Here is a 23,618-nt window from a genome sequence, read left to right on the forward strand (position 1 = left end):
GTTTGTGCGTGTGTCACTGTGCACTGTAGGTCTCTATACATGCCCATTCATATTGTCATCTGACTAGATATTTGAATAGCATTGTGCACTCGGGTATACTGTGTGTCAGGGTCAATCCATGTGTGTTGTGAGTTATTCAATGAGCATATGTGTTTGGGTCGCCACGCACCATGATGTGCTATGTGCTGGCTGACTGGGGACTGCCGTAGGTGTGTCCCTAAATATTGTGTGTCTGCACGTGTGGGGTATCATTCTGGGGGTGTGTAATGTTTGTGACACTGTGAGTGCATTGTTTACCTGGAAAAGTTGTGTGTGGCATTTGGGGATCGCTATGTCGATACATATTGTGTGTTTGTGGAATACTTGGAATATGTTGTGTTTGTGTAGCTATGGATGTGTGGCGTCCGGGTGTGGCTATTTGTGTCAGAGAATGTTGTGCCAATTTTGATGGTAATGTTTGTGCCTGTGTGTGGACATTATTTGGGTGGCTGCATGTGCCACGGGGCGCTGTCTGCCTCCCCGAGTGCCGGCGTGTGTCACACCATGTGTGTGGTGTCTGGGTGTGGCTGTGGGTTTCAGAGCTTGTGGGGAGTTGTGAGTCACTCAGTGTAGGTTGTGTCGTGTGCCCGCGTGTGTTAGGATCTGACCCCAGCCAGGCTGTGTGTGAGGGTATGTTGCCCAGTGTCTTGTGGTGTCTGGGTGTGGCTGAGTGTAGGTGTGTATTACTCGGTTCGGACCGTTGTGTGTGATAAAGCCTATTGTGTGTCAGTGTGTGTCTTTATCCACGTGGATGCACGCCTCTTCCTTGCTCTGCCCCAAGACACACCCCAGCCCCTCCTTAGTCTGAGAAGGGGGGTTGGGGAGCCTCCCCTCTGCCCAGAGGCCTCCCCTGCCCCTCCCCGCCCTGCCCAGCCGTCACCACCCCCCAGAGGGCACAGGCTCCGCTGTGCCTCAAACCAAGAGTCCCAGAGCCAGCGTGCAGAGCAGGCCGATGACCTGCAAGCCACAGTGGCTGGCCTTTGCCTGCTGCGAGGTGGGGGACTCTGGGCAGGAAGCTGGCTGAGCCCCAAGCCCCCCGGGGCCATGGGCGGGGAGCTGGTGCCGGGCCTGGGGGCCCTGCGGCGGCGAAAGCGCCTGCTAGAGCAGGAGAAGTGGCTGGCCGGCTGGGCACTGGTACTGGCGGGACTCGGCATCGGACTCATGGTACTACACGCGGAGATGCTGTGGTTCGGGGGGTGCTCGGTGAGTGGAGCCCTTATCCTGGGCCACAGGAGGCTGGGGGCTGAGACTCCTGGGTCTGAGGGAGGAGGGGCTGGGGGCCTGGACCCCTGGGTCTGAGGGAGGAGGGGCTGGGGGCCTGGACTCCTGGATCCTGAGTGTGGAGGAGGCTGGAGGCTGGACTGCTGGGACCTGGGGAGGTAAATGCTGGAGGCCTTCTTTGCAAAAGGAAGGACAGAGGTGTCACAGTGTGTCAGTCGTTGAAGGTGTTGCAATTAGACAGCTGGAGGTCCAGGACCCCTGGAGGCCAAAGGGTGGCTGATCAGATTCTTGAGTCTCCCAAGAGCAGGTTGTGGGGGAGGTAACCCCAACTTCAGTGAAGGGAGGGTGGGAAGAAAGACTGACTTCTTCCAGTAGGCGGCGGCTCCTTGGTCCTTATCTAAAGTTTACCCAGTACCTCTGCAGCAAAGGGCAGAGACCAGAAGGAACTGGCTGGGGTCGGGGTGGAATATGGAAAACAACCCCCTGCCCTCCCATCTCCATCATTAAGAAGCTCAGCTTCCCCAGAATCTACATGCTGTTTAGTCTGGGAAATAATGAAGAGGTAGGTTTATAGTAGCCAGCCTGGACCCCTGGGTCTGAGGGAGGAGGGGCTGGGGGCCTGGACCCCTGGGTCTGAGGGAGGAGGGGCTGGGGGCCTGGACCCCTGGGTCTGAGGGAGGAGGGTCTGGGAGTCTGGACTTCTGGGTCTGAGAGAGGAGGGGCTGGGGCCCGGACCCCTGGGTCTGAGGGAGGAGGGTCTGGGAGTCTGGACTCCTGGGTCTGAGGGAGGAGGGTCTGGGAATCTGGACTTCTGGGTCTGAGGGAGGAGGGGCTGGGGGCCTGGACCCCTGGGTCTGAGGGAGGAGGGGCTGGGGGCCTGGACTCCTGGGTCTGAGGGAGGAGGGACTGGGGCCTGGACCCCTGGGTCTGAGGGAGGGGGGGCTGGGGGCCTGGACCCCTGGGTCTGAGGGAGGAGGGGCTGGGAGTCTGGACTTCTGGGTCTGAGGGGGGAGGGGCTGGGGCCCGGACCCCTGGGTCTGAGGGAGGAGGGTCTGGGAGTCTGGACTCCTGGGTCTGAGGGAGGAGGGTCTGGGAATCTGGACTTCTGGGTCTGAGGGAGGAGGGGCTGGGGGCCTGGACCCCTGGGTCTGAGGGAGGAGGGGCTGGGGGCCTGGACTCCTGGGTCTGAGGGAGGAGGGTCTGGGGCCTGGACCCCTGGGTCTGAGGGAGGAGGGGCTGGGGGCCTGGACCCCTGGATCTGAGGGAGGAGGGGCTGGGAGTCTGGACTTCTGGGTCTGAGGGGGGAGGGGCTGGGGCCCGGACCCCTGGGTCTGAGGGAGGAGGGTCTGGGAGTCTGGACTCCTGGGTCTGAGGGAGGAGGGTCTGGGAATCTGGACTTCTGGGTCTGAGGGAGGAGGGGCTGGGGGCCTGGACTCCTGGGTCTGAGGGAGGAGGGACTGGGGCCTGGACCCCTGAGTCTGAGGGAGGAGGGGCTGGGAGTCTGGACTTCTGGGTCTGAGGGAGGAGGGGCTGGGGGCCTGGACCCCTGGGTCTGAGGGAGGAGGGTCTGGGAGTCTGGACTTCTGGGTCTGAGAGAGGAGGGGCTGGGGCCCGGACCCCTGGGTCTGAGGGAGGAGGGTCTGGGAATCTGGACTTCTGGGTCTGAGGGAGGAGGGGGCTGGGGCCCGGACCCCTGGGTCTGAGGGAGGAGGGGAGGGGGGCCCGGACCCCTGGGTCTGAGGGAGGAGAGGCTGGGGGATGCACTCCTGGGTCTGAGGGAGGAGGTGCTGGGGCCTGGACTCCTGGGTCCCAGGGGAGGAGTGGCTGGGGGCCCAGGCTTCTGGGTCTGCAGAAGGAGGCTTAGAGCGTCTTTGGGGGAAAGGGCTGACTTGGAGGCTAATATGAGTGGGGAGGACAGGTGGGGCCAGGACAGGTTTGAGCAGGCTCCTGACACATTCCAGCCCTGGTCAGGGCAGTGATGGGACAGATGGAGGCCGCGGGTCGGAATCGGTGGCTTGAGGATGGAACAGAATTGCTCAACAGGAAAGGAGGGGTTGGAGACCTGTCTGGGGTAAGGGTTGTGGAACTGGGCTGGTTGGGAGGCACAGATTTGAGGATGGGGTTGGGAGGATTCCTGGGAGACGAAGGCTCAGGCTTGGATTTGGGGGTAGGGGAGACGGGCACCTCTGAAGTGACCAAGAGCCACATGGAAGATCAGGGCAGGCTGGCCTCCTCTGGCCGGGCGGCCGAGGCGAGGACAGCGGGCACTGAGGGGGTGGGGCTGCTGAAGCCCATGCCAACAGGAAGCATGGCCGGGACCTGCCCGCCGCTCCCACACTTCAGCACCCCGCCTAGCAGCGGAGGCGAGGACAGGGGAGCCCTGGCAAATGGGAAGGGACAGGGGGGTTTTCCTATCCTACCCCCTCCCTCCACCTCCTCACCTCTCATTTCTCCCCTCCCTCTACCAGGCTGCTGCCTGCAGCACTGGGACTCTGAGAAACCTGCTGCCATTCTCTGAGCCTCAGTTTCCCCATCTGTAAACTGGGGGTGAGGGTTGAAATACATGACCCTAGGGTCCTCCTCAGCCCCCTTTCCATGACTGCCTTGATAACATCCATGTCCCCCACCCCCACCTCCATCTCAATCTGACGAACTCATTTTGCAGGGGCCCAGACACCTGTTCGCCTGGGAGGAGGGCTGGAGGAGAGGCTGGTGTGAAACCCCAGCGAGGGCAGGGGAACAAGACAGAGATATGGGGGCGGGGGAGAGGTGCAGAGAGGCAGAGACCGAGAGAGACAGAGAGACAGACATACGCAGTGAGATAAAGATGCAGGAGGAGAGAGAGGTACAGCCACAGAGAAAGGGGTCCAGGATTGGGGGAAAGAGGAATTGGCAAAGCAGAGGACCACCCGAGAAGTGGACTGCAGTGTGGGGAGGGGGGTTGTGTCTAGTAGGGCGGACTTTGGGACAAACTGAAGAAAGAGACTGGGAATGGGGAGCCATAGAAGGATGAAGGGGTGGGGGAGGGCTAGGGACAACAGCACCATTGTTTGGGGAGGGGTGGGGGGGCAGGCCCCCTGGGACAGGAAACTGGCCCTCTTCCCCTGCACACAGGCGGGGCCCTGGCCGGGCCAGGGGAGCTGGCTGCCGTCTTAGGAGAAACAGGTGCTGAGCTCTGCCTGGCAGACCAGGTGGCCCCCTTCCCCCTGACAACACCCCCCAGGAAGGGACCCCCACCCCTACCACCTCCTAGGGAATCCAGCAGTCCCAGTCCCCTCTACATCCCTCCCTCCAGAATTCTAGATTCCTGCAAGGTATTGCCACACAAAGAGAGGGAAAAAAAACTTCTCCGTGGTTTCTGGAGACCATGTGGTTCCGGCCAGATCTGCTCTGGGCTTAGAGCCAGGAGACAGGGCAGGAGGTTGGGGATGGGGGCGGGGAGGACACACCGGTGGCAGGACTGGGGAGCCTTTCTCGGAGGGGGCTGGGGTCTCAGCCCCTTAGCCCCCTGGATGAGAGCAGGGGAGGGTGTCCATTCATTCCTTGAGGATTGAGTGATACTTTCTAGGCTCCTCAGGAATGGGGGGGCTTGAAGTTGCTTTCTAGGGCAGGACCAGCTGGGTGGGAAGGGGAGGGGAGGGGGCACTCTGTAGAGGCCAGATGTCTGTTTCTAGACACACAGCCCCCATACACATACACACAACTGAGGAACTATTTCTGATGGGGAAGGGGACAGGAATTAAGAAGGAATGTGAGTTTCAAGGTCTCCTCTCAGAGGTGTGGGTCCTAAGAGAAGAGCTGAGGAGGAGGGTGGATGCTGGCATCCAGGACAGGGTTGGTTGTCCAGTTGGGAAGGAAGAGGGCACTCTTCTCTGGGGACCAGATGATGGTCTTGAGACTCTCCCAGAACTGAGATATCAGGAGGAACTGGGTTGGCGGTGGGGGTGGGGGAAGGCAGCTGGGAAATTGGGAATTAAGAAGGGATGGCGGGTTGGGGAAGGTGGAGGGGACTGACCTGGCGGAGAGCTGGCATCTCACGCCTTTTTCTATCCCTCCCAACAGTGGGCGCTCTACCTGTTCCTGGTTAAATGCATGATCAGCATCTCCACCTTCTTTCTCCTTTGCCTTATCATAGCCTTTCACGCCAAAGAGGTCCAGGTAAGGCAGGCCCCACCCTGAGCCCCTTCCTTGCTCCTCCCAGCCCCCGCCACGCCCTGGCGTGGAGTCAGCTCACACTTTCCACCCTCCTCCTGCTCCTGGGCTGAGTAATGAGGTTCCTCCACCCTAAGACGTGTCCACACCCTCACCCGCCGGGGTGGGATGCACCACGCGGCCCGGGTCCTTCCTCCACCTGCAGCCCTGCTCTCCCCTTGCACACTCACGGATGCTGCAAGTTCCTGCCCCCAGGCCTCTGTCCATCTGCCCCCAGGCCGCATCACTCCAGGCCCAGTCTCCCAGATCTCTGTCCTCCATCCTTGGGTCTGCGTCTATATTCCAGGCCCAAGGAACCTGAGATCCCGGCTATGGTCCCGTAGGTCCTTCCCCACTCCGGAGCTCCCCACCGCTTTGCCAAAACCCCCCAGATTCAGTAGCCCTTCCCACCCATATCCCCCCTCCAGTCTCCTGTCTCACTGGGACATTCACCCTCCACTCCTCCCCCTCTCGTCCCATCCCTCTTCCCCCTATACCTTCACATATCAAATGGGGGTTATTGGCCATGTGTGGTAACGCCCCGTGCAGTGCCCAGGACATAAGAGGTGCTCAGTAAGAAGTACACAGTATCCTTTACAGCAGTCATTCGAGCAGTTAAGTGTCCTGGGCTGTGCCACTGCCCACCCGAGGGACCTGGGCCTCAGTTTCCACATCTATGAAATGGGGGTACTATTGCTCTCCATCTCACCGTGCTGTGGGCATTCACTGAGTCACAACATGTAAAGGGGATAGAGCAGTGCCCACCGGTCCAAAGTGCTCTGGAAATGTTAGCTACTGTCACTGCTAATGGTATGCCGGTTACCATGCCGACGTGTGTCCCCAGAGACAGGAGTAGGAGATGGCTTCGGGACGTGGAATGCAGGGGAAGAGGGAGGGGAGAAGGTGGAGAGATGTCTTCCCCAGGTCCTGTCCTGCTCCTTCCCCACCCTCCCCAGCCCCTGGCCCCTGGCCCCTGAGCTATCTGCCTCCCTCCCGGCCCCATGGGCGCGCCCCCCTTATCTCCTCAAGCAGGCTGGCGGCCAGACCTTCGTGTGACCCCCCGCTCCCCGCGTCTGTCCCCTCCCCGCAGCTCTTCATGACGGACAACGGGCTCCGGGACTGGCGCGTGGCGCTGACGGGGCGGCAGGTGGCGCAGATCGTGCTGGAGCTGGCGGTGTGCGGGCTGCACCCGGCGCCGGTGCGGGGCCTGCCGTGCGCGCAGCGTGCCGGGGCGCCGCCGACCGCGACCGCGACGGCGACGCAGTCCTGGCCCGGCTTCCTGAGCCAGGGGGAGGCGCTGCTGTCGCTGGCCATGCTGCTGCGCCTCTACCTGGTGCCCCGCGCGGTGCTCCTGCGCAGCGGCGTCCTGCTCAACGCGTCCTACCGCAGCATCGGCGCCCTCAACCAGGTCCGCTTCCGCCACTGGTTCGTGGCCAAGCTGTACATGAACACGCACCCCGGCCGCCTGCTGCTCTGCCTCACGCTCGGCCTCTGGCTTACCACCGCCTGGGTGCTGTCGGTGGCGGAAAGGTGAGGGTGCTGGGGGATGGGGGGCGGGTACCTGGAGCATCTGGAGGAGCCGCAGACAGCCACGGCCGCCGTGTACGGTGGTGCAGGTTGGCAGTGGAGAAAGCTCACACATTCCACCCTCCTCCTGGCTAAGATTTGTCCACGCTCTTATCCACTGGGGCGGGGGGGGGGGGGGGGGGGGGGGGCCAGGAACCAACAGGCCAGACCCAGCCCTTCCTCCACCTGCAGCCTCCAGTCTCCCCGAACACACACAGACCCTAGGAAGCCCTTCCCTTCCTGCTTCCAAACCTCTCCTGCTTCAGTTTCCAGGCACTAGTCTCCAAACCCAGGCGCTGGGGCCTGGCCAAGGGTTGCATCTGCCTTGGAGGAAGGGGGCACTTTTCCCAGTTAGCACAGATGCACTGTGGGTGCTCTCGGTGACCCCGGAATGGGGGTGATTTGGGGCTGCTCTGGAAGGGAATCAGGGCTGCCTGCTGGACACTGACCTGATTCTGGGCCTGTACCCTTTCAGGACTTCAATCTCTCTCACACAGGTAAAGAAATTGGGGGTAATCTTAGCCACTGGTTCTCAAAGTGTGGTTCCAGGACCAGCCGCATCACCTGGGAACTTGTTGTAAACCCAAATTCTCTGGCCCCACCCAGACCTACCTGGGGATGGGTGGGGGGGCTTCTGATGCCGGCTCAAGTTGGAGAACCTCTGGTTAGAACATCTGGCAAAGGATTCTCAAGTGGAGGTGGAGACCTCTCCTCTCTGAGCCTCTTTCCTCATCTGCAAAATGGGTGTCAAATTCCAACATCTTTCAAGTCCCCCTGGCAATTGTAATCTTTCGTGATTTTAAATTCATTCATCTTGTAGGATCCGTTCTCCAAATTGGGAAATCGGTCAGAATCAGGATCAATGAATGTTCCTCCCACCATGTTTCTCATCTGAAAAATGGGAGGATGATGGGGAAGCGGAAGTCCTCAAACTTGACTGCACCTGGGGATGAGGAGGCGGGGCTTGTTCACAGTGCAGATTGAGGCTCCACCTCCAGACACTAATTTAGTGGATCTGAGGTGTCTGGGCCTCATGAATGAAGCCACCCTGATGCAAAGGGTCTGCATGCCAAAGTCAAATCCTGATTGTCAGTCCCTTCCATGGCTGGACCTAAATGTCCCCTTCTGTGAAGTGAGGGGAAAGGAGGGCAGAGTCCCGCCAAGTCTTTTTAGGGTGCCACCACTTTAGTCCTCATAGGGCCACCTCTAGGCCATACAGCATCTTTGTGGAAATTAGAAAAAGGTGCCCCTTCATCTGGGTGGATGCAGCCCCCTGCCAGGGTCTGACAAGTGGAGTTCGGGCTGGGTTTCTGCGCCCTCTCAACCCCTCAACCACACGCTCCAAATGCAGCAGCCCTGGTAGCCTCGCTGAAACCGAACAGGCTTCGGAATTGGCCAGAGCCAGGTTCAAATCCCACAGCCCAGAGTGGTTGAGCATCTTGCCCAGGTCACACAGCAAAGAGGAGGCCAGGCAGGCTCCCCAAAGCCCAGAATTTACTGGCTTTTTCTCTGAGTGCTTCTTGGGACTGTGGGTGTGTGTTAGGAAGGAGGGTATCAAACGTCACGGGAACCCCTGGGGTGGGGTTTCAGAACTAACCCGCCCTTCCCCATAGGCAGGGCGTTAATGCCACCGGGCACCTCTCAGACACACTGTGGCTGATCCCCATCACATTCCTGACCATCGGCTACGGGGATGTGGTGCCGAGCACCATGTGGGGCAAGATTATCTGCCTCTGCACTGGGGTCATGGTGAGTACAGCCCACTCAGGGACCCTACCCCTATCCCAGACTGCTCATCCCCTGGGCCCCAGGAAACCATGCAGCTGACAAAGGCACTCAAGGACATCCCCGAGAGACTTGGGTGTCTGAACCCCACAGCCTCATTCCCTCTCCAGGATGTAGACACTCAGCCCCGTTTTCTTTTCAAACCCAGGAATCCATCCCCTAAGTCCTTGCTCTCTCTGGAACCTAGGACCCCAGCCCTCATCCTCCTCAAGGACACAGACCCCTGACTTCCCAGCCGCATTTCCTCCCAGAATCCAGGAATCAGCCCCCGGCCACATCAAGGCTCAGGCATCCTGGCCACTCGGCCAAGCACCAAGCTCCGCCAAGCACTCAGACTCAGGCACCTGGTTTCCCAGCTCTAGGCTCCTCTAGGACCCAGGAATCCAGTCTCCCAGCCTCCATCAGGCTGTAGAGTCTCGTCATCAAGAGCATGCCTATGGCCAGGCTGCCTGGGTTCAAGTCCTGCTTCTGCTCCTAGCTGGGAACAAGCCATGTAATCTCTCTGGGCCTGTTTGCTCATCTGTAAAATGAGATGCTGATACTAGTGTACTCCTCACGGGGCTCCTGAGAAGACTCAATGGATTAAAACACGTAAAGTGAATGCTCAGTAAATGGGGCGGGCGTGGGGTTGGGGAGGCTGTTATTGTAACTGGTCCCAGGCATCTGGCCACCCCTCCCCAGCTGCTGTGCCCTCAAGGATGAGGCAGAGGCTCCCCAGCCCCAGATTCAATCCTCCTCTCCAGTCAGCCTCCTCCTGAATCCAGACATCCACTCGCTTCCCTTCATAGACCCAGGCGTCCAGTTCCCACCACCCAGCCCCTATCCGGCTCCAGGACCCAGTACTGAATGTCTTGGCCTTCACCTCCCCATGAGATCTGGCTCCCCTCATCCTCAGGGACTCAAGCTGCCAGCTCCAGTCCTGATGTCCCAGGAAGGACATGTCGCATCCCCAAGCCCTGGGTCCACAGGGGATGGATGTGGAGGTGGGGAAATGTGACACCCCCGCCCCCCGCAAGTGGTGCGTCCTTGTGACTAGGAAAAAGGTGCAGAGACTCAGCCAGGGAAACACTCCCAAAGGGTCACCGACCCTGAGGGCTGCCTGGGGCCTCCTCCTTCATTTGACAAAAGGAGAAACTGAGACTTAGAGAGATCTGATGATTTGCACTAGCGCTCACAGCCCACTCCTGGCCGAGGTTCCACAGTGCAATGGAATGACAATAGCTAACTTCTCTTGGCACACTGCCAGTCTCTGCTCTCAACACTTCCCAGGTGTTAACTTATGGACTCCACAGAGTAACACTGTGAGAGCATGCCCATTTTACAGACAAGAAACTGAGGCACTGAGAGATTAAATAACTTGCTCAGAGCTGGACTCGGAACCCAAGCATTCCCGGACCAATGTTTGTTGCCAGTAAATTGTTCTGAGTGGTCAAGAGCTGAAACACATCAGCTATTGCCGGGTGGGTGCAGGTGGGGTGAGTGGGAGGCTGGAGATAGTCCAGGAGGGAGAGGATGGGCAGAGCTTGTCGGGGTGGGGAGGAGGGGGAGGGACACTCTCGGTGACCTGATGGCCGACTGGGTGTGAGCAGGGGGGAGCCTGAGGTCTGCCCCTCGCCCAGACCAGCCCTTCTCCCTCTCCTCCAATCACACTCTTAACACAAGAGGACAGTCTGATGGTGTAAATACTACGCACAGGATTGGGTCTCAGGCTCGTCATTTCTGATCCCAGCACCACCCCTCTAGGCCCTGGGACCCTCGTGCTCCCCCCTGAGCCTGTTTGCTTGTCCATCAACTAGGGGAGGTGTGCCTGCCTTCTGTGGCTGTTGTGGGGGTTCAAGGAGAGAGAGAGGTGGTGGCACGGGGCTGGCCCACGGAGCCCCACAGCCCTCATGTCATAGCGCCTGCTGTGCCCACAGGGGGTCTGCTGCACAGCCCTGCTGGTGGCCGTGGTGGCCCGGAAGCTGGAGTTTAATAAGGCAGAGAAGCACGTGCACAACTTCATGATGGATATCCAGTATGCCAAGGAGGTGAGGGCGGGCGGCCAGCACCCAGAGCACACCCCTCTTTCAAGACCCAGGAGTCCAGGCCCACCCCCCTCTTCCCAGACCCTAGGGGTCTATGTCCACTGACTCTGTGCCACGCCCCTCACCACCAGATGAAGGAGTCGGCTGCCCGGGTGCTGCAAGAAGCCTGGATGTTCTATAAACACACACGCAGGAAGGACTCGGGAGCTGCCCGCAGGCACCAGCGCAGGCTGCTGGGTGCCATCAACAGGTGAGGGCCGCTCTGTGTGTGTGGGCACACCCACGTGCACCTGTGTCCACGTCTCCTCCCCTCTGCACTTCACGTGTGTGTGTGTGCCCAGGTCAGGACTCCCACATATGGTCTCACTGACCAGATGTCCGCCCGGACCTCACAGTGACTCAGTGTGTGTGTGCCCCTAGGTACCTGGATCTCCAGCAGGGAGGTGGGCTCGTGGGTGCAGCCGCCCCCTCCCACCCCTCCAACTCCCTGGCCACTTTTCCTCTTTGTACTGTGTCTCCTCCGTGGGTCTCTCCTCCCCTCATCCGGCCCTCAAGCTCATACCACTTCTGGGGAACACGCCTGTAGAACTGACCCCCACTTCTTCCCACAGGTTCCGCCAGGTGCGGCTGAAACACCGAAAGCTCCAGGAACAAGTGAACTCCATGGTGGACATCTCCAAGGTACTGCGATCCCGTGGCGGGTGGTCTGGAAGAAGAGGGAGGTTGGGGCCACTGGCAGGGAAATTGGGCCCTGGAACCAGGCAGGGGCCTGGCACACACAGGCATTCATTACAGGTTTGTGGTTGAATAAATGAATGTGTGAATGAACGATGCAATTGTTTCTTAAACTTATGTAAGGTGCGGATCCCATATAAACTTAAAAAAGGAAATCATACAAAGAAGTCCAGTGTTTGGTTTTAAATTACTTTTATTGTCAAGTTACTTACGTGTGGACGGACATAAAATTCCTTCCAACCACAACGCTTAGACAACAATAAAACCAAAGCAAATTTGCCAAGTTCAAACATAAATGGCAAAACCAATAAAATGCAAATTAATCACCCTGACCTGGAGACGGGTGATATTGTTTCAGTAAAACTCAATCTCTGCTGCTATTGTGGAGGGGGGGCCCAGGGCCACAGGCTTGCCTGGCCCAGGTGTGACTCAGCTTGCCCACCTCCTGCTGGGACCACTGATGCCGCCAGTGCTCGGATGGTGACGTCACGCCCCCTTGGCTCCACTCACAGTGCCTTTGCTTTTTCTCATTAGTCCGCGACAACTCAAACAGTGGCCCTTGGCACCAATGCCATGGTAAACACAGTCACCCATACAGGCCCCTAGACTGCACGGCAGGTCTCTACATCTGCCAGAATTGGCAGGTGATCATTTCCAAAGATTACGGAGCCAAAACCACAGAACTGAAGAATTCCCAGAGAAAGCTCACACACCCTCAAGGGTGAGGCCGTGACTCCTAGTTGCAGAAGGCCGTGGAAGGGCTGTGTGGAGCGTGAAGTCAGGCATTCCTCGACTCCACAGATATTTCGTGAGCACATACTGGGTTCTAGGCCCTGTTCTAGTGTTGCCTTGTGTCCATTAACTGCTCCAGGCCACAGTTTCCTCAGCTGTAAACATGGGAACAGGATTCTCACTCCCCACGGCTGTTAGGGTTTTAAATCATACATGAAACGCACCTGGCCAAGTAGCTAGGCTGTGGCAGGTGGTCAATAAATGATAACTTATCATTGAGGATCATCCTCGAGGGCCTGTAAGGATTTAGTCAATGTTGGTTCCACCGCCTTACTCCACGGGACAGGGAGGGGTGTACCCCAGGCCCTGATACCTCCGACTCTTTCTCTGCCCAGATGCACATGATCCTGTGTGACCTGCAGCTGGGTCTGAGCAGCTCACACCAGGCCCTGGAGAAGCGGATCGATGCACTGGCAGGGAAGCTGGACACGCTGACCGAGCTGCTTAGCACTGCCCTGGGGCCGCGGCAGCTTCCAGAAGCCAGCCAGGAGGCCACGTAGCTGGTAAGAGGGCTGGGACTTGGGCAGGAAAGCATTCTGGAGGAAGGGCGCCTGTAGCCAGCACCCCATGTGGCTAAGGGGTTGGGTGGGGCCTGGAGACAAGGCCACCCTTTCTCTTCCGCTCTGGCTGTCTGGAGGAAAGGACTCCAAGGTCGGGCCAGACTAGCAGGGGAGGAAACGTTCCTCCTTCGCTTCGCTGACCCTCAATACCTCTCTCCCTCTTCCTCTTCTTTGCTTGGTCTCGGTCTCTCTCTGCCTGTCTCTGAGCTCTGTCCAAATGCCCGTCTACACCCCGGTCTCTTAGTGCCCACACACCTACCCTCTTCCTTCCTCCTCTGTCCACGAGTTTCTACCTGTCTCCACCCCGGTGTCCCCACTCTCCCTCTCCCTATGGCCTGCCTGTCCATCCATCTGTTTGTCTCCCCAGGACCCATGGAGGAAGAACCAGGACTTTCCCCAGGATTGAGGTCAAGGACATTCTCCCTGCTACTAGTGCCCCAGCCCCATGAATAAGGCACCTCAAGTGAGAGGACCGAAGGGGGCCTCACGTTGGAGTAGGCTGACTTGCTGATGGCTGCTGGTGGGGACATGGCTGAAGAAGGGACGCCGTAGCCACCCCCCGGGACCCCAAATGGGAAAACAGTCCCCACTACCCCACAGACCCTCGACAAAAACATCCTCACTATGCTGCTATAGGCGACCTCCAGCTTTCAGTTACAAGAGGTGCCTGGGGGTTGGGACTCCTGGGACCCAGAGGAGGAGGGGACTGGGCACCAAGAGTCTAGGATCCTGGGGTGCCTCAGTTACGGCTGGATGGCAGAGCTGCAGGACCAGGCCTGAGGCTGGGACGAGGCAGGAGGCGGCGCCCCCTGGCGGGAGAGCAAGGAGGACACCATTTTTCCAGAGCTGCAGAGAACACCTGGTGGGCAGGAGGTGGAGGGGGGTGCAGCTCACCAAACTCTGCTCTTATACTTTGTAATAAATGTTAAAGCCGGAAGTTGCTGTTTCTTTCTAAACATATCCACACTCCAAACAGGCAGGTCATCCAGTGGAAGGCCCTTGCCCTGCTTGAACCTCAGTTTCCCCATCTGTAAAACAGGGGCCTCCCCTAAGTGCCCTCCCAGCTCTGTAGGCTAAGGAGTCCTCGATGACTGTCCCCTCACCCCAGATCTGAAGCTAAGAGCAAGGGCTTTGAATTCAGGCAGATCGGGGTCCAAATTCTAGCTCTGCCATCCACAGGCTGTGTGGCTTAGGGCAAGTGGCTTCACCTCTCTGAACATTTTACCTCACCTGTAAAATGGGGCCACCTCCCCGTGGAACTGCTGTGAAGATTAAAACAGGGAGTGACACAGAGGGTTGGGCATTTATTAAGAACCAAATACACAAGATATTTAACCATTTTTATTATTGCTATTGACTTTCAGACACAGTGCGTGGCTGCCCTTTCCCGTCTACTCACATCTCACCAGAACCCAGGTGACAATTCACCCATTAGGAGACTAACAGGAAACCCAAACCATCCCATGTACCCACTTCACATCTGCTAGGCCTCAGACAGGAAAAGGGAAGGGGGCTTTCAGGAGAGAAATGGGAAGGGGGCTTCCAGAGGTCCCACGTACACCCCGTTTGTGCTCCCTTTTTATTTATCACCACCCCCCCACTGGACAGATACAGAAACTGAGGTTTCAAGAGGAGCTGGGCCCCAAGCTGCAGGGCCCGGATTCACACCCAGCCCACCCCACTGCTGAGCCCTCCCTCTCTGTGCTGCCAGAGGTGAGTCAGAGGCAGACTGGCCTTGAACCTGGGTCTCACTTCCCACAGCGCCTGCTCCACTCCGAGAGGCTGATTCATCCTGCTTCCGCAGATTCTCGGGGAAGCCCAGGCTGCGAGTCATCCTCCTCTGCTGAGCTATCTTTGGATTTCCCTCCAAATCCGCAGCCAGCCTCGCCCCTCAGCCCTGAGAGCTAATCTGGGGCCTGCACCACCCACTGCCCAGACTGCTCTTCCTCTGCACACCAACCCACCTGGGGAGTAAGGGAGACGGGAACTCGACCCGACCTCTGAAGACACTGCCAACTCCCTCCCCTGCAGGACGCCTTCCCCGAAGTGTTGCCACGTCCCTGAAACTCATTCCTCTGGGACCACTCTTTCCTCATCCCACCCCTCTTCAGCTGGCAAACTCTTTCCTCCTCCTCCTCTAGGCCTTGGCTTAGATAGATGTCTCCTCCTCCAGGAAGCCCTCCCTGACGCTCCCACAGCCCCATGAACCTGTCTCTCTCACAATAATATTTATTGCACAAAGCGCCATGTTAAGCCCTTCATATAAATGACCTCACAAAATCTCTACAAAAGGAGGCCACGTGGGTACTGCTGGTCTCATTTTACAGATGAGGAAACTGAGGCACAGAGAGATTAAGAAACCTGGCCGAAGCCACAGCAAAGAGGTGGGGGAGCTGGGATTTGAGCCCCACACTCAGCCAGCTGGCCCTTTCACACGCTTGGAGATCATGACACTGAGTCTTTGTTCTCGTCCTCTGTTGTGTGTGCAGTGTCACATGCAGGGCCTCAGTGACTATCACTGAATGAACACACTGAATACCAGGAGTGGCCCGAAGCTCCTCACCTTCCACATGTGGGTTTCCGCTGACACAAGGCAGAGAGTGGTTAGAGGGGCGTTTGACTACGAAACCAAGAGAACACGTGAGACGTCTGTTCTGAAATACCTCAGGTCTGCCCCTCCTCCCTGCCCTGCCCACATCCTCTGTGGGGCGCGGGTCCTGATGCCCCCTCCTGGTAGTTTCTGCACCCCCTCTCACAGACTCAGCACTTCCTGAAGGCCCTGCGCCAGGGGCTGGGACCACAGGCATGAGTCAGAGGGCTCTGTCCTGGAGGGGCTCAGTCTCACGGTGATTTTGGCTACTTCCCTCTCCTATTTCTGTTTTGCATCCACTCCCACGAGAGGTCCAGAGAGGGGTGGGGGCTTACCAGGGTTAGAGGGCCAGAGGGGAGCAGAGGCAGGGCCAGGCTCTGGCCTCTTCCCTTCCATGCACCACACCCCCATGGCCCCTGAGGACCATTCTGACACCCAGACCTGACTGGGCCCTTCCCTTGCTCAAAACCCCTCCATGGCTCCCACCTACCATTCGGTCAAACCTAGCTTCTAAGCCTAGCTTATTTTTTCTTTTATTGAGCTCTGTTTTACATAAAGTACACAAATTTTAAGTGCAGTCTCAATGAATTTTTACAAGCGCATTTACCGAGTAGCCACCACTTAGATCAAGTGAGAAGTTTCCAGGCCCCTAAAAGCTCTCATGTCCCTCGCAACCAATACCCTCCTCTGTTCCCAGTAACCACCATCCTGACCTCTATCTTGATTCCGTTTGCCCGACTTTGAACTTTGAACGAGTCCCTGCGGCTCGCGCCAGTGTGTATTTGCTTCTTGGGCTCTGCAGTGGTCCATCCAGATGCTCATTCTTTTTCATTGCAGAGTAGTGTTCCACTGTCTTAATACACCCACAGGTCTCACCTGGGGGGGCTCTTCAGGCTCTGGCCCCACCCCTACCCCACTCATCCCCCTCCCTGTCCTGGCTGCCGTGTCTTCTGCCTTGTCTTTGCTGTAACCATTTATGCAGTTTAACTAACTGGCTGTAAGGCAATTTTGCCATAAAAAGATAAAGAAATAACTGGTTACCAGTTTGGGTTTTTTTTGGGGGGGCGAGGGGGCTTCATTTCTCCATTGACGAATCAACCACCATAAAAGATTAAAAAAAAAAAAACGGCTGACAGTTTTGTTTTTTTTTTCCAGATTGGTTTCACTTCTCCATTGACAAAGTTCTCACAGTTACTCCCATTTTTATATGCTATAAATCTTAGCTAGCCCTCATAATGGTCTACACAGTGACCTGTAGATACGGTGGTGGTAGTGTTAAAATAGTTGGCATAGGGGCCTGCCCCGTGGCACAGCAGTTAAGTTCTCGCATTCCGCTTCTGCGGCCTGGGGTTCGCTGGTTCGGATCCCGGCACGGACCTACCGACTGCTCGTCAAGCCATGCTGAGGTGGCTTCCCACACAGAAGAACTAGAAGAACCTACAACTAGGATATACAACTATGTTCTGGGGCTTTGAGGAGAAAAAAGAAAAACAGGAAGATTGGCAACAGATGTTAGCTCAAGGCCAATCTTCCTCCAAAAAAAAAAAAACCCCAAAACCAAAAAAAATAGTTGGCATTTCTTCCAGTTAGCGACACTTTATTGATGGCTTTATTGGGCTGACAATGACAATGATCTGCCCCAAGAATTGGTTTCTTATTTTGAAACACACTGTATTGAAGGAGAAAAAGAGGGCCGAGGGCCTCTTCTTTGAGGGGGCAGAATTGAACCCATGTCTCCCATAGAACGAAGACAAATGCTTAGTGAGGTACAATCCACACACACAAAATAAAATCCGTTCTTCGGGCAGTACTGCCGTGAATCTACAGACACACATTTTAAATGGACTCAAATATTTCGTATTTCACAATCAAGTCTTTTTAATTTTGTTATTCATTTTTTCACGCTTCGTTAAGTCCTTCTGAATTAATGTGTCTCTTTTATTTTTTGTGATTTTATCGTTTACGGCAAAATTGCCTTATGGCCAATTAGTTACGTGGCAAAAACACTCGTGCAAAGATGTCTACGGGAAAAGCACTGAGAACCCCTGGCTGCTAACTATTCTGTAGCCAGTTCTGATTTGTGGGTGTCTTCCCCACAGCAAGCAATTCTCGGGCACCAGCCGGGTGTCCTACCATTCAATCAATTCTGACACTAGTTACCTGGAGACAGCATCAGATCCCACAAGTGAAGGGCTCACTTCCACAAGACTGCCCCCCCCACTTCAGATGCCAATCACAAGTGCGGGCTGTCACCCGTGCTTCTGGCAGACTGGCTCTAGACCAGAGGTTCCCACAACCCCCTCCTTGAGCTCGATTAACTTGTTACAGCAGCTCAGAGAAACATTTTGCTTACTAGATTATCAGTTTCCTATAAAAGCATGTAACTCAGGAACAGCCAGAAGGAAGAGTTCCATAGGGCAAGGTAGGGGGAAAGGGCGCTGAGCTTCCGTGCTCTCTGAGCGCGCCACTCTTCCTCCATCTCCCCCTTTACCAACCCAGACACTCTCCAAAACCCCAGCCTCCTGGGTTTTTTATGGAGGCTTCATTATATAGTCACGATTGACTAAATCATCGGCTATTTGGCCATTAATTCAACCTCCAGCCCTTCCCCCCATCCCCAGAGTTGGGAGTAGAGAGGGGTTGGGACTGAAAGTTCCAACCCTCTAATCACCTGGTTGGGTGCCCTGGCAACAGCCCCCATCCTTAGGTTACCAAGGTACTTTCCAAAGGCCACCTCATTAACATAACAAAAGACGCCTTTATCGCTCTTATCACAGGAAATTCCAAGGGTTTTAGGAACTCTGTGCCAAAAATGGGGGACAAAGACCAAATATATCTTTACTATAAATAACAGTATCACAGTTGCTCCTGCCGTGGGGCTCCTCTTCCTTCCCAAACATTCTTTATCTTAACTGCCCACCACTCTCCTCCCCCTCCTGCCCCATCCACTTAGAACAAACATCGCCAGTGTTCATCCAGTTCTTTATTAAGGTCCATAAAGCAAGACGTATCATCGACATCAAGACCAGATGGGCAGTCTGAAGACCTGTTTTGAGCTTTTATGCTATGCGGAATAGCTGCCAACATATAAAAACCAGGAGAATGGTTTTTACAATTTGGAGAGGAATGTCAAATAGTAAAACTTCCTTTTACCAGGATGAGTTGGCCCTTCTTCAATTCAATTCCACCCCCTCTCTCTACTTTGACCCTGTCGGCACCTCCCTCACCTCCTTGAGGACCCGGTTCCCATGTCTCCTCGTCCATTTTCCCCTGTTCACGCCCACCAGCATACAAACATGCTGGAATTTCTCGCATCTTAAAAATGATACCGGCTCAAGACAAGGTTGACATGAGGGAAGCCATATTGTAGAAAAGAAACCCTATTGTAACTTCGAATGACCTCTGACTAACTAGCCCAGCTGGCTATGCACCCTCCAGGAGATCTAACTGCTCTGTAGATTTTACAACCCCTGCTTGTGCATGTTACCTCCCAGCTGCGATAAGATGATAACTGCTCTTTTGAGTTCCTAAGGAATGTGATGACCCCCAAACAGAGAATCTATGCTGACAGCCATCATCAGTGAAAACTGAAAGATCTGGTGTGGCGCTCCCAGTCTGTAACACCAGAAGGCCAACATTCCTAACCCCCTCCCTCATATAACTGCTGTAAGATTTTGCGCCCCCTTAAGATGGTTCTTTTGAACACGAGTCGGCCATCTTCCCTCTTGCTAGCAAACTGTAACAGTCTTTTCTTCTCCTACCACCTTGCCTCTTGACTATTAGCATGTCTTGCGGCAAGCAGAAGGCCCCACGTTGGGCAGTTAACAAAAACACCCCGCTCACCTGACCCTGTCGGCACCCTGTTCTCAGACTTCCAGCCTCCAGAACTGTGAGAAATAAATTTCTCTTGTTTATAAGCTTAAAAACAAAACATAACAAAAAAACGCTGGAACTTCAGATCCTCCATTATCCTTAAAGTTCACTATGTATTCACCAAACTGCAAAACGTGGAATTGAAATTCAGTCTTTATTTTAGATATTGTAAAATAACCAGCATGAAAAATACCTGTTAGAAAATCCTTTGAAAGATCTTACAGAACAAACTCCTGTTACATGCAACACAGAAGACTTTCACAGACAGAGAGAGCTAAAGAAGCCAGACACACAGAAGACCTGCTGTCAGATTTCACTTATGTGAAGTTCAAGAGCAGGACCGGAATCAGATCAGTGGTTGCTTCTGGAGTAGGGGAACTGACAGGGAAAGGGCACAGGGAAATTTCTGGAGTATTGAAAATGTTCTCTATCTTCACGTGGTTAATGGTTACACAAGATGCATGTTTATAAAAATTCATTGATCTGTACCTTTAAGATCTGTGCCCTTTGTGCACTTTACCACATTTAAGTTACCTCTCACCAAAAAAGATTTTAACTTCTCCTTATAGAATCTGTATTATATCAAGAAATTTCCATTAACATAGTTAGACCGGGGACACAAAAGTCATGCTTTTTTCATGGTGGACCCCACATCCACCTCCAGCTACTGCCCCTAATCTCTGCTCCCTAGTCCATCACCTTATTTTCAGGTTAACATAACTGGTGTCAACCTTCTCTTTGGAACCCTTTGTTCCCTTGGTGCCAGGTCATCACCTCTCCTGATGCTCCTGCTCCCTCTCAGCCCCTCTCTAAGATGCTGGTCCTTTTCCTGATCCCCAAATGTGGGAGGCCCCGTGGCTCGTCTCTGCTCTCTCTATCCTCTCAGCCTAGATGGTTTCAGTGAAATTCAGGGCTTTAAATATCATCTATATATTAACGGCTCCAAAATTTAGCATACTTTTATTGTTATTGATAAAATGACAGGACAGCTGAGAAAGAAAGAAAGAAAGAAAAGAAAGAAAGAAAAGAAGGAAGGGAGGGAGGGGAGGGGAGGGGAGGGAAGGGGAGGGAAGGGAGGAAGGGAGGAAGGGAGGAAGGAAAGGAAGGAAGGAAGGAAGGAAAGAAAGAAAGAAAGAAATGCCAGGAAAAATGTGCTTATATGTGGGAGGGGAAAACAGGACAAATAAAATGTAGATGACTATCATACTGGGCAATGGGTACATGGGAGTTCTTTATACCATAATATTAACCTTTGTGTATGTTTTTAAAAGTCAGTAAAAATTCTGTATCTACAAACCCTGGCTTCTCCCCCTAACTAGGACCACTAACTTGATGTCCAATGCACATCTCAAAGTTAAGAAGTTCAAAACTTGTCGATTTCCCAGCAAGGCTCCTCCTCCCCATCTTGGTAGAAGGCATCGCTTTTCATCCCTGACTCATGCTTCCTCTCACACAACCCTCTTCCTGAGTCACCATCATCTCTTGCCCGGGCAGGGACATCACCTTCCTCACCTCCTGCTTCAACTCCTGCCCAGCTGCAGGCCATTCTTCTCACAGCAACTGGCACTGCTTTCATTTACCTTTCTTTGTGCATAGATAATAATCACACGGTTCAAAAACATAAAAGCTTCCTCACAGCTCTGATCCACACCTGTTTATAACCCTCACCTCCACAGGCAACCAGTGTGAGGAATTTTTGGTGTTCACTAGAGAAATCTTTATAAAACATGCAACACAACACGCTGGTCCTTGCTCACAGCCATCCAATGGCATGGCCTACAGGCCCTAAGTAACCTAGCCCCTCTGTCTCTCCATCCCTAAATAATCCCACCTCTCTTCCCCTCGCTCTGCTCCAGCCACTCTGGTCACCTTGACAACCCTTAAACAGTCAGGCCCACTCCACCTCCACCTCCGGGTCTTTCCACTTTCTGTTCTTCAGCATCTTCACACAGCTCACTTCCTTACCTTCTTTCAGGCCTCTGCTCAAATGTCACCTCCTCAGAGCAGCCTCCCCTGACCACCTGTCACTCTCTGTGACCTCTGTCACCCCCAATTCCCTTATTCTGATGTTCTCTTCTTCCAAGCACCTTTAACCTGACATCATCTACCCCACTAGACTATCTGCCCCTATTTCACTACCGGATCTCCAGCCTACAGCTGTGCCTGGCAGATGACTCGAGTTCCATCTTTCATTCAATATATGAATGAATGAATGAAATGAACAGAGAAATGAATTAAGAGATGAACAGATCATTTGGCAATGATTCTCAAAATTCCCAATGCACGTATTCTTTGACCCAGCAATTCTGGCTCTACTGATAAAACTATTTATACACATGCAATCAGATGTACAAGGATTTAACCGCAGCACATGTTTCTACGAGCAAAAGTTCAGAAAGAGCCTAAATGTTTATCAATAGGGAATGGTTAAAGTATGATACATCCACGCAATGGCATATTATGCCACTAATTTAGGACAAAAGGCAGCTCTTGGGTGCTTAACTCCACCACTGACTCACCACTAGGCAGGCTGCCCGGTGCCAGGGAAAAAACGTGGGCTCGCCCTGGAGTGAGACAGGCTTGGGGTTTGAATCCAGGCCCTGCTGCTTCCTGGCTATGTGGCCTTCAGTAAGGCCCTTCTTCTCTTTCACTCATTTTCTGCATCTGTTAAACAAATAAAGGGGAAGGTTGCAGTGATGTATGTAACACAGAGCCTGGTACAGTGAGCCCATGGTCAACACCAGGTCCTTTCTTTTCCATTTTTAAGTCGTTTCCACCTCTGACGGTTGCCCAGATGTGACACTGGGATGGAGGGTGAGCTGCGGTGGAGAAATTCAGATAAGAAAAACAGACATGATCTAACTGAGATGAAGACGCTAATAGGGGACACTGACAGGCATAATACAAAGATGGCCTGTCACGTGTATTTCCACTAAACACTCCCAATCTTCTGGAGAATCCATCAACAACAAGATTCTCCACCCAGCTTGTGGCAGCGTGGAGAAATGGTTCCCCCTGGCACTGGTGCTCAGAAAATGGCAGCAGGGATGTGGCGTGGAGGGGAGGAGGCAGCTCAGAATCAGTCGCTATCATTATCATCGTAAATCACAAAATAACAACATATAGTGCTGTTATGCACCAGGCACTGTCCTAGGCACTTCCATCCATTTAACTCTGTCAGTTACATCACAAGGTGCGATCATCCCCATTCTACGAATAGGAACACAGAGGCAGAGAAGGTTAAGGGACCTGGCCGAGGTCAGCAGCCTTTTATGCGAATCCAGACTCAAGCCCTTAAGGACAACGTTTTGCTCTGACAGTAGATCCAGAAGGAGACTGGGAACCAGTGCTTTAGGAATGGAATATGGGAACCAGAGCAGAAGACTTACTTTTATTGTGCACTCCATTTTGTCAGAAGGTACATGTATTCCCTGTTCAAAAATTTAAAAAATATATTTTTAATAAGATTTGGAATGAAAAATGCTAAATTCTCCATTCACCTATATATCTATGATTATATATCTATTTCTCTATTCTCTTGAACAATCTTTCATTCCCATTGGTAACTGCCGGCCCCAGCTAGAAGTGGCCGAGCCCTTTGGACTGCGCAGGCGTTTAAATTTTCCACCCTTGACCGCATCCCCCTCCACCGCGGCCCCCGAGGGATTTAATACGCGGTCCTGAGCTCACCCGTCCGCGTCTCCACTGCCTTCAGGATGAAGCCTGACACTGGAGGCGCTCGGGGATCTGACCTCTACTGCCTCGCCTCCCACCCCAGGGGAACTCTGACTGCAAGCCAGTCTGGACCCTTCTCCCTGGGTTCCCTCCGCCTGGAATGCCCATGCCCCCGCTTCAAGGTCCACCCGGACCTGTGCCCTCTCCTATGTGATTTGATCCCCTAGCCGTCTCCCTCCACAGACCAGGATTTCTTCCAGCGCACACGCCAGGTCTGATTCATTCCTGTGCTTTCAGTACTTACTCAGCCCAGGACACTAAAATTTTGCCCTACAGCCCCACCCCACTGCATCCCGCCAACACCGCTGACGAGGCGGGACTCGAACCTGAAATCTCCGGAGCCACCCTCGCTCCCTCTTAGCACGCCCACGCTTAGATGCAAAGACGCACACGCGCACTGAGGCGGAGCAGCAGCGCCCCCCGCCTTCCCTCCGTAACCCGCATGCGTGCTGAGGCCAACCAGCTCCACCAACGCAAGCGCGGCCCGGCGCTCGCGCGCCGATCCCG

The 23,618-nt window shown here is 54.7% G+C and overlaps 1 protein-coding gene and 1 long non-coding RNA gene across 2 annotated transcripts; one reads left to right on the forward strand and one right to left on the reverse strand.

The window, feature by feature from the left end:
• Positions 1 to 1,044: 1,044 nt before the first annotated feature.
• On the forward strand, positions 1,045 to 13,842 carry KCNN4 (potassium calcium-activated channel subfamily N member 4). Its single transcript, XM_004440123.3, has 9 exons — positions 1,045 to 1,242; positions 5,323 to 5,418; positions 6,542 to 6,981; positions 8,631 to 8,766; positions 10,719 to 10,829; positions 10,958 to 11,076; positions 11,438 to 11,507; positions 12,689 to 12,856; positions 13,281 to 13,842. Exons 1-8 carry the CDS (start codon positions 1,084 to 1,086, stop codon positions 12,851 to 12,853), a joined length of 1,296 nt encoding a protein of 431 aa, XP_004440180.1. The 5' UTR covers positions 1,045 to 1,083; the 3' UTR covers positions 12,854 to 12,856; positions 13,281 to 13,842.
• Positions 13,843 to 19,511: 5,669 nt separating this feature from the next.
• On the reverse strand, positions 19,512 to 23,618 carry LOC147912867 (uncharacterized). Its single transcript, XR_015549490.1, has 2 exons — positions 22,766 to 23,618; positions 19,512 to 22,040 (listed from the first exon to the last, which is right to left on the reverse strand). It is a non-coding gene; the product is annotated as an uncharacterized LOC147912867 (long non-coding RNA).

The sequence above is a fragment of the Ceratotherium simum genome, chromosome 33 (genome assembly GCF_057802395.1).
Source record: "Ceratotherium simum simum isolate JZ-2026a chromosome 33, ASM5780239v1, whole genome shotgun sequence".
Lineage (NCBI taxonomy): Eukaryota > Metazoa > Chordata > Mammalia > Perissodactyla > Rhinocerotidae > Ceratotherium > Ceratotherium simum.

Excerpts from the sequence above, each read along its gene's own strand:
- KCNN4 (XM_004440123.3), top strand. The coding sequence starts at position 1,084 with ATGGGCGGGGAGCTGGTGCCGGGCCTGGGGGCCCTGCGGCGGCGAAAG. Across the intron at positions 8,767-10,718 it reads GCCTCTGCACTGGGGTCATG|GGGGTCTGCTGCACAGCCCT; the intron begins GTGAGTACAGCC and ends CTGTGCCCACAG. Across the intron at positions 11,077-11,437 it reads CTGCTGGGTGCCATCAACAG|GTTCCGCCAGGTGCGGCTGA; the intron begins GTGAGGGCCGCT and ends TTCTTCCCACAG.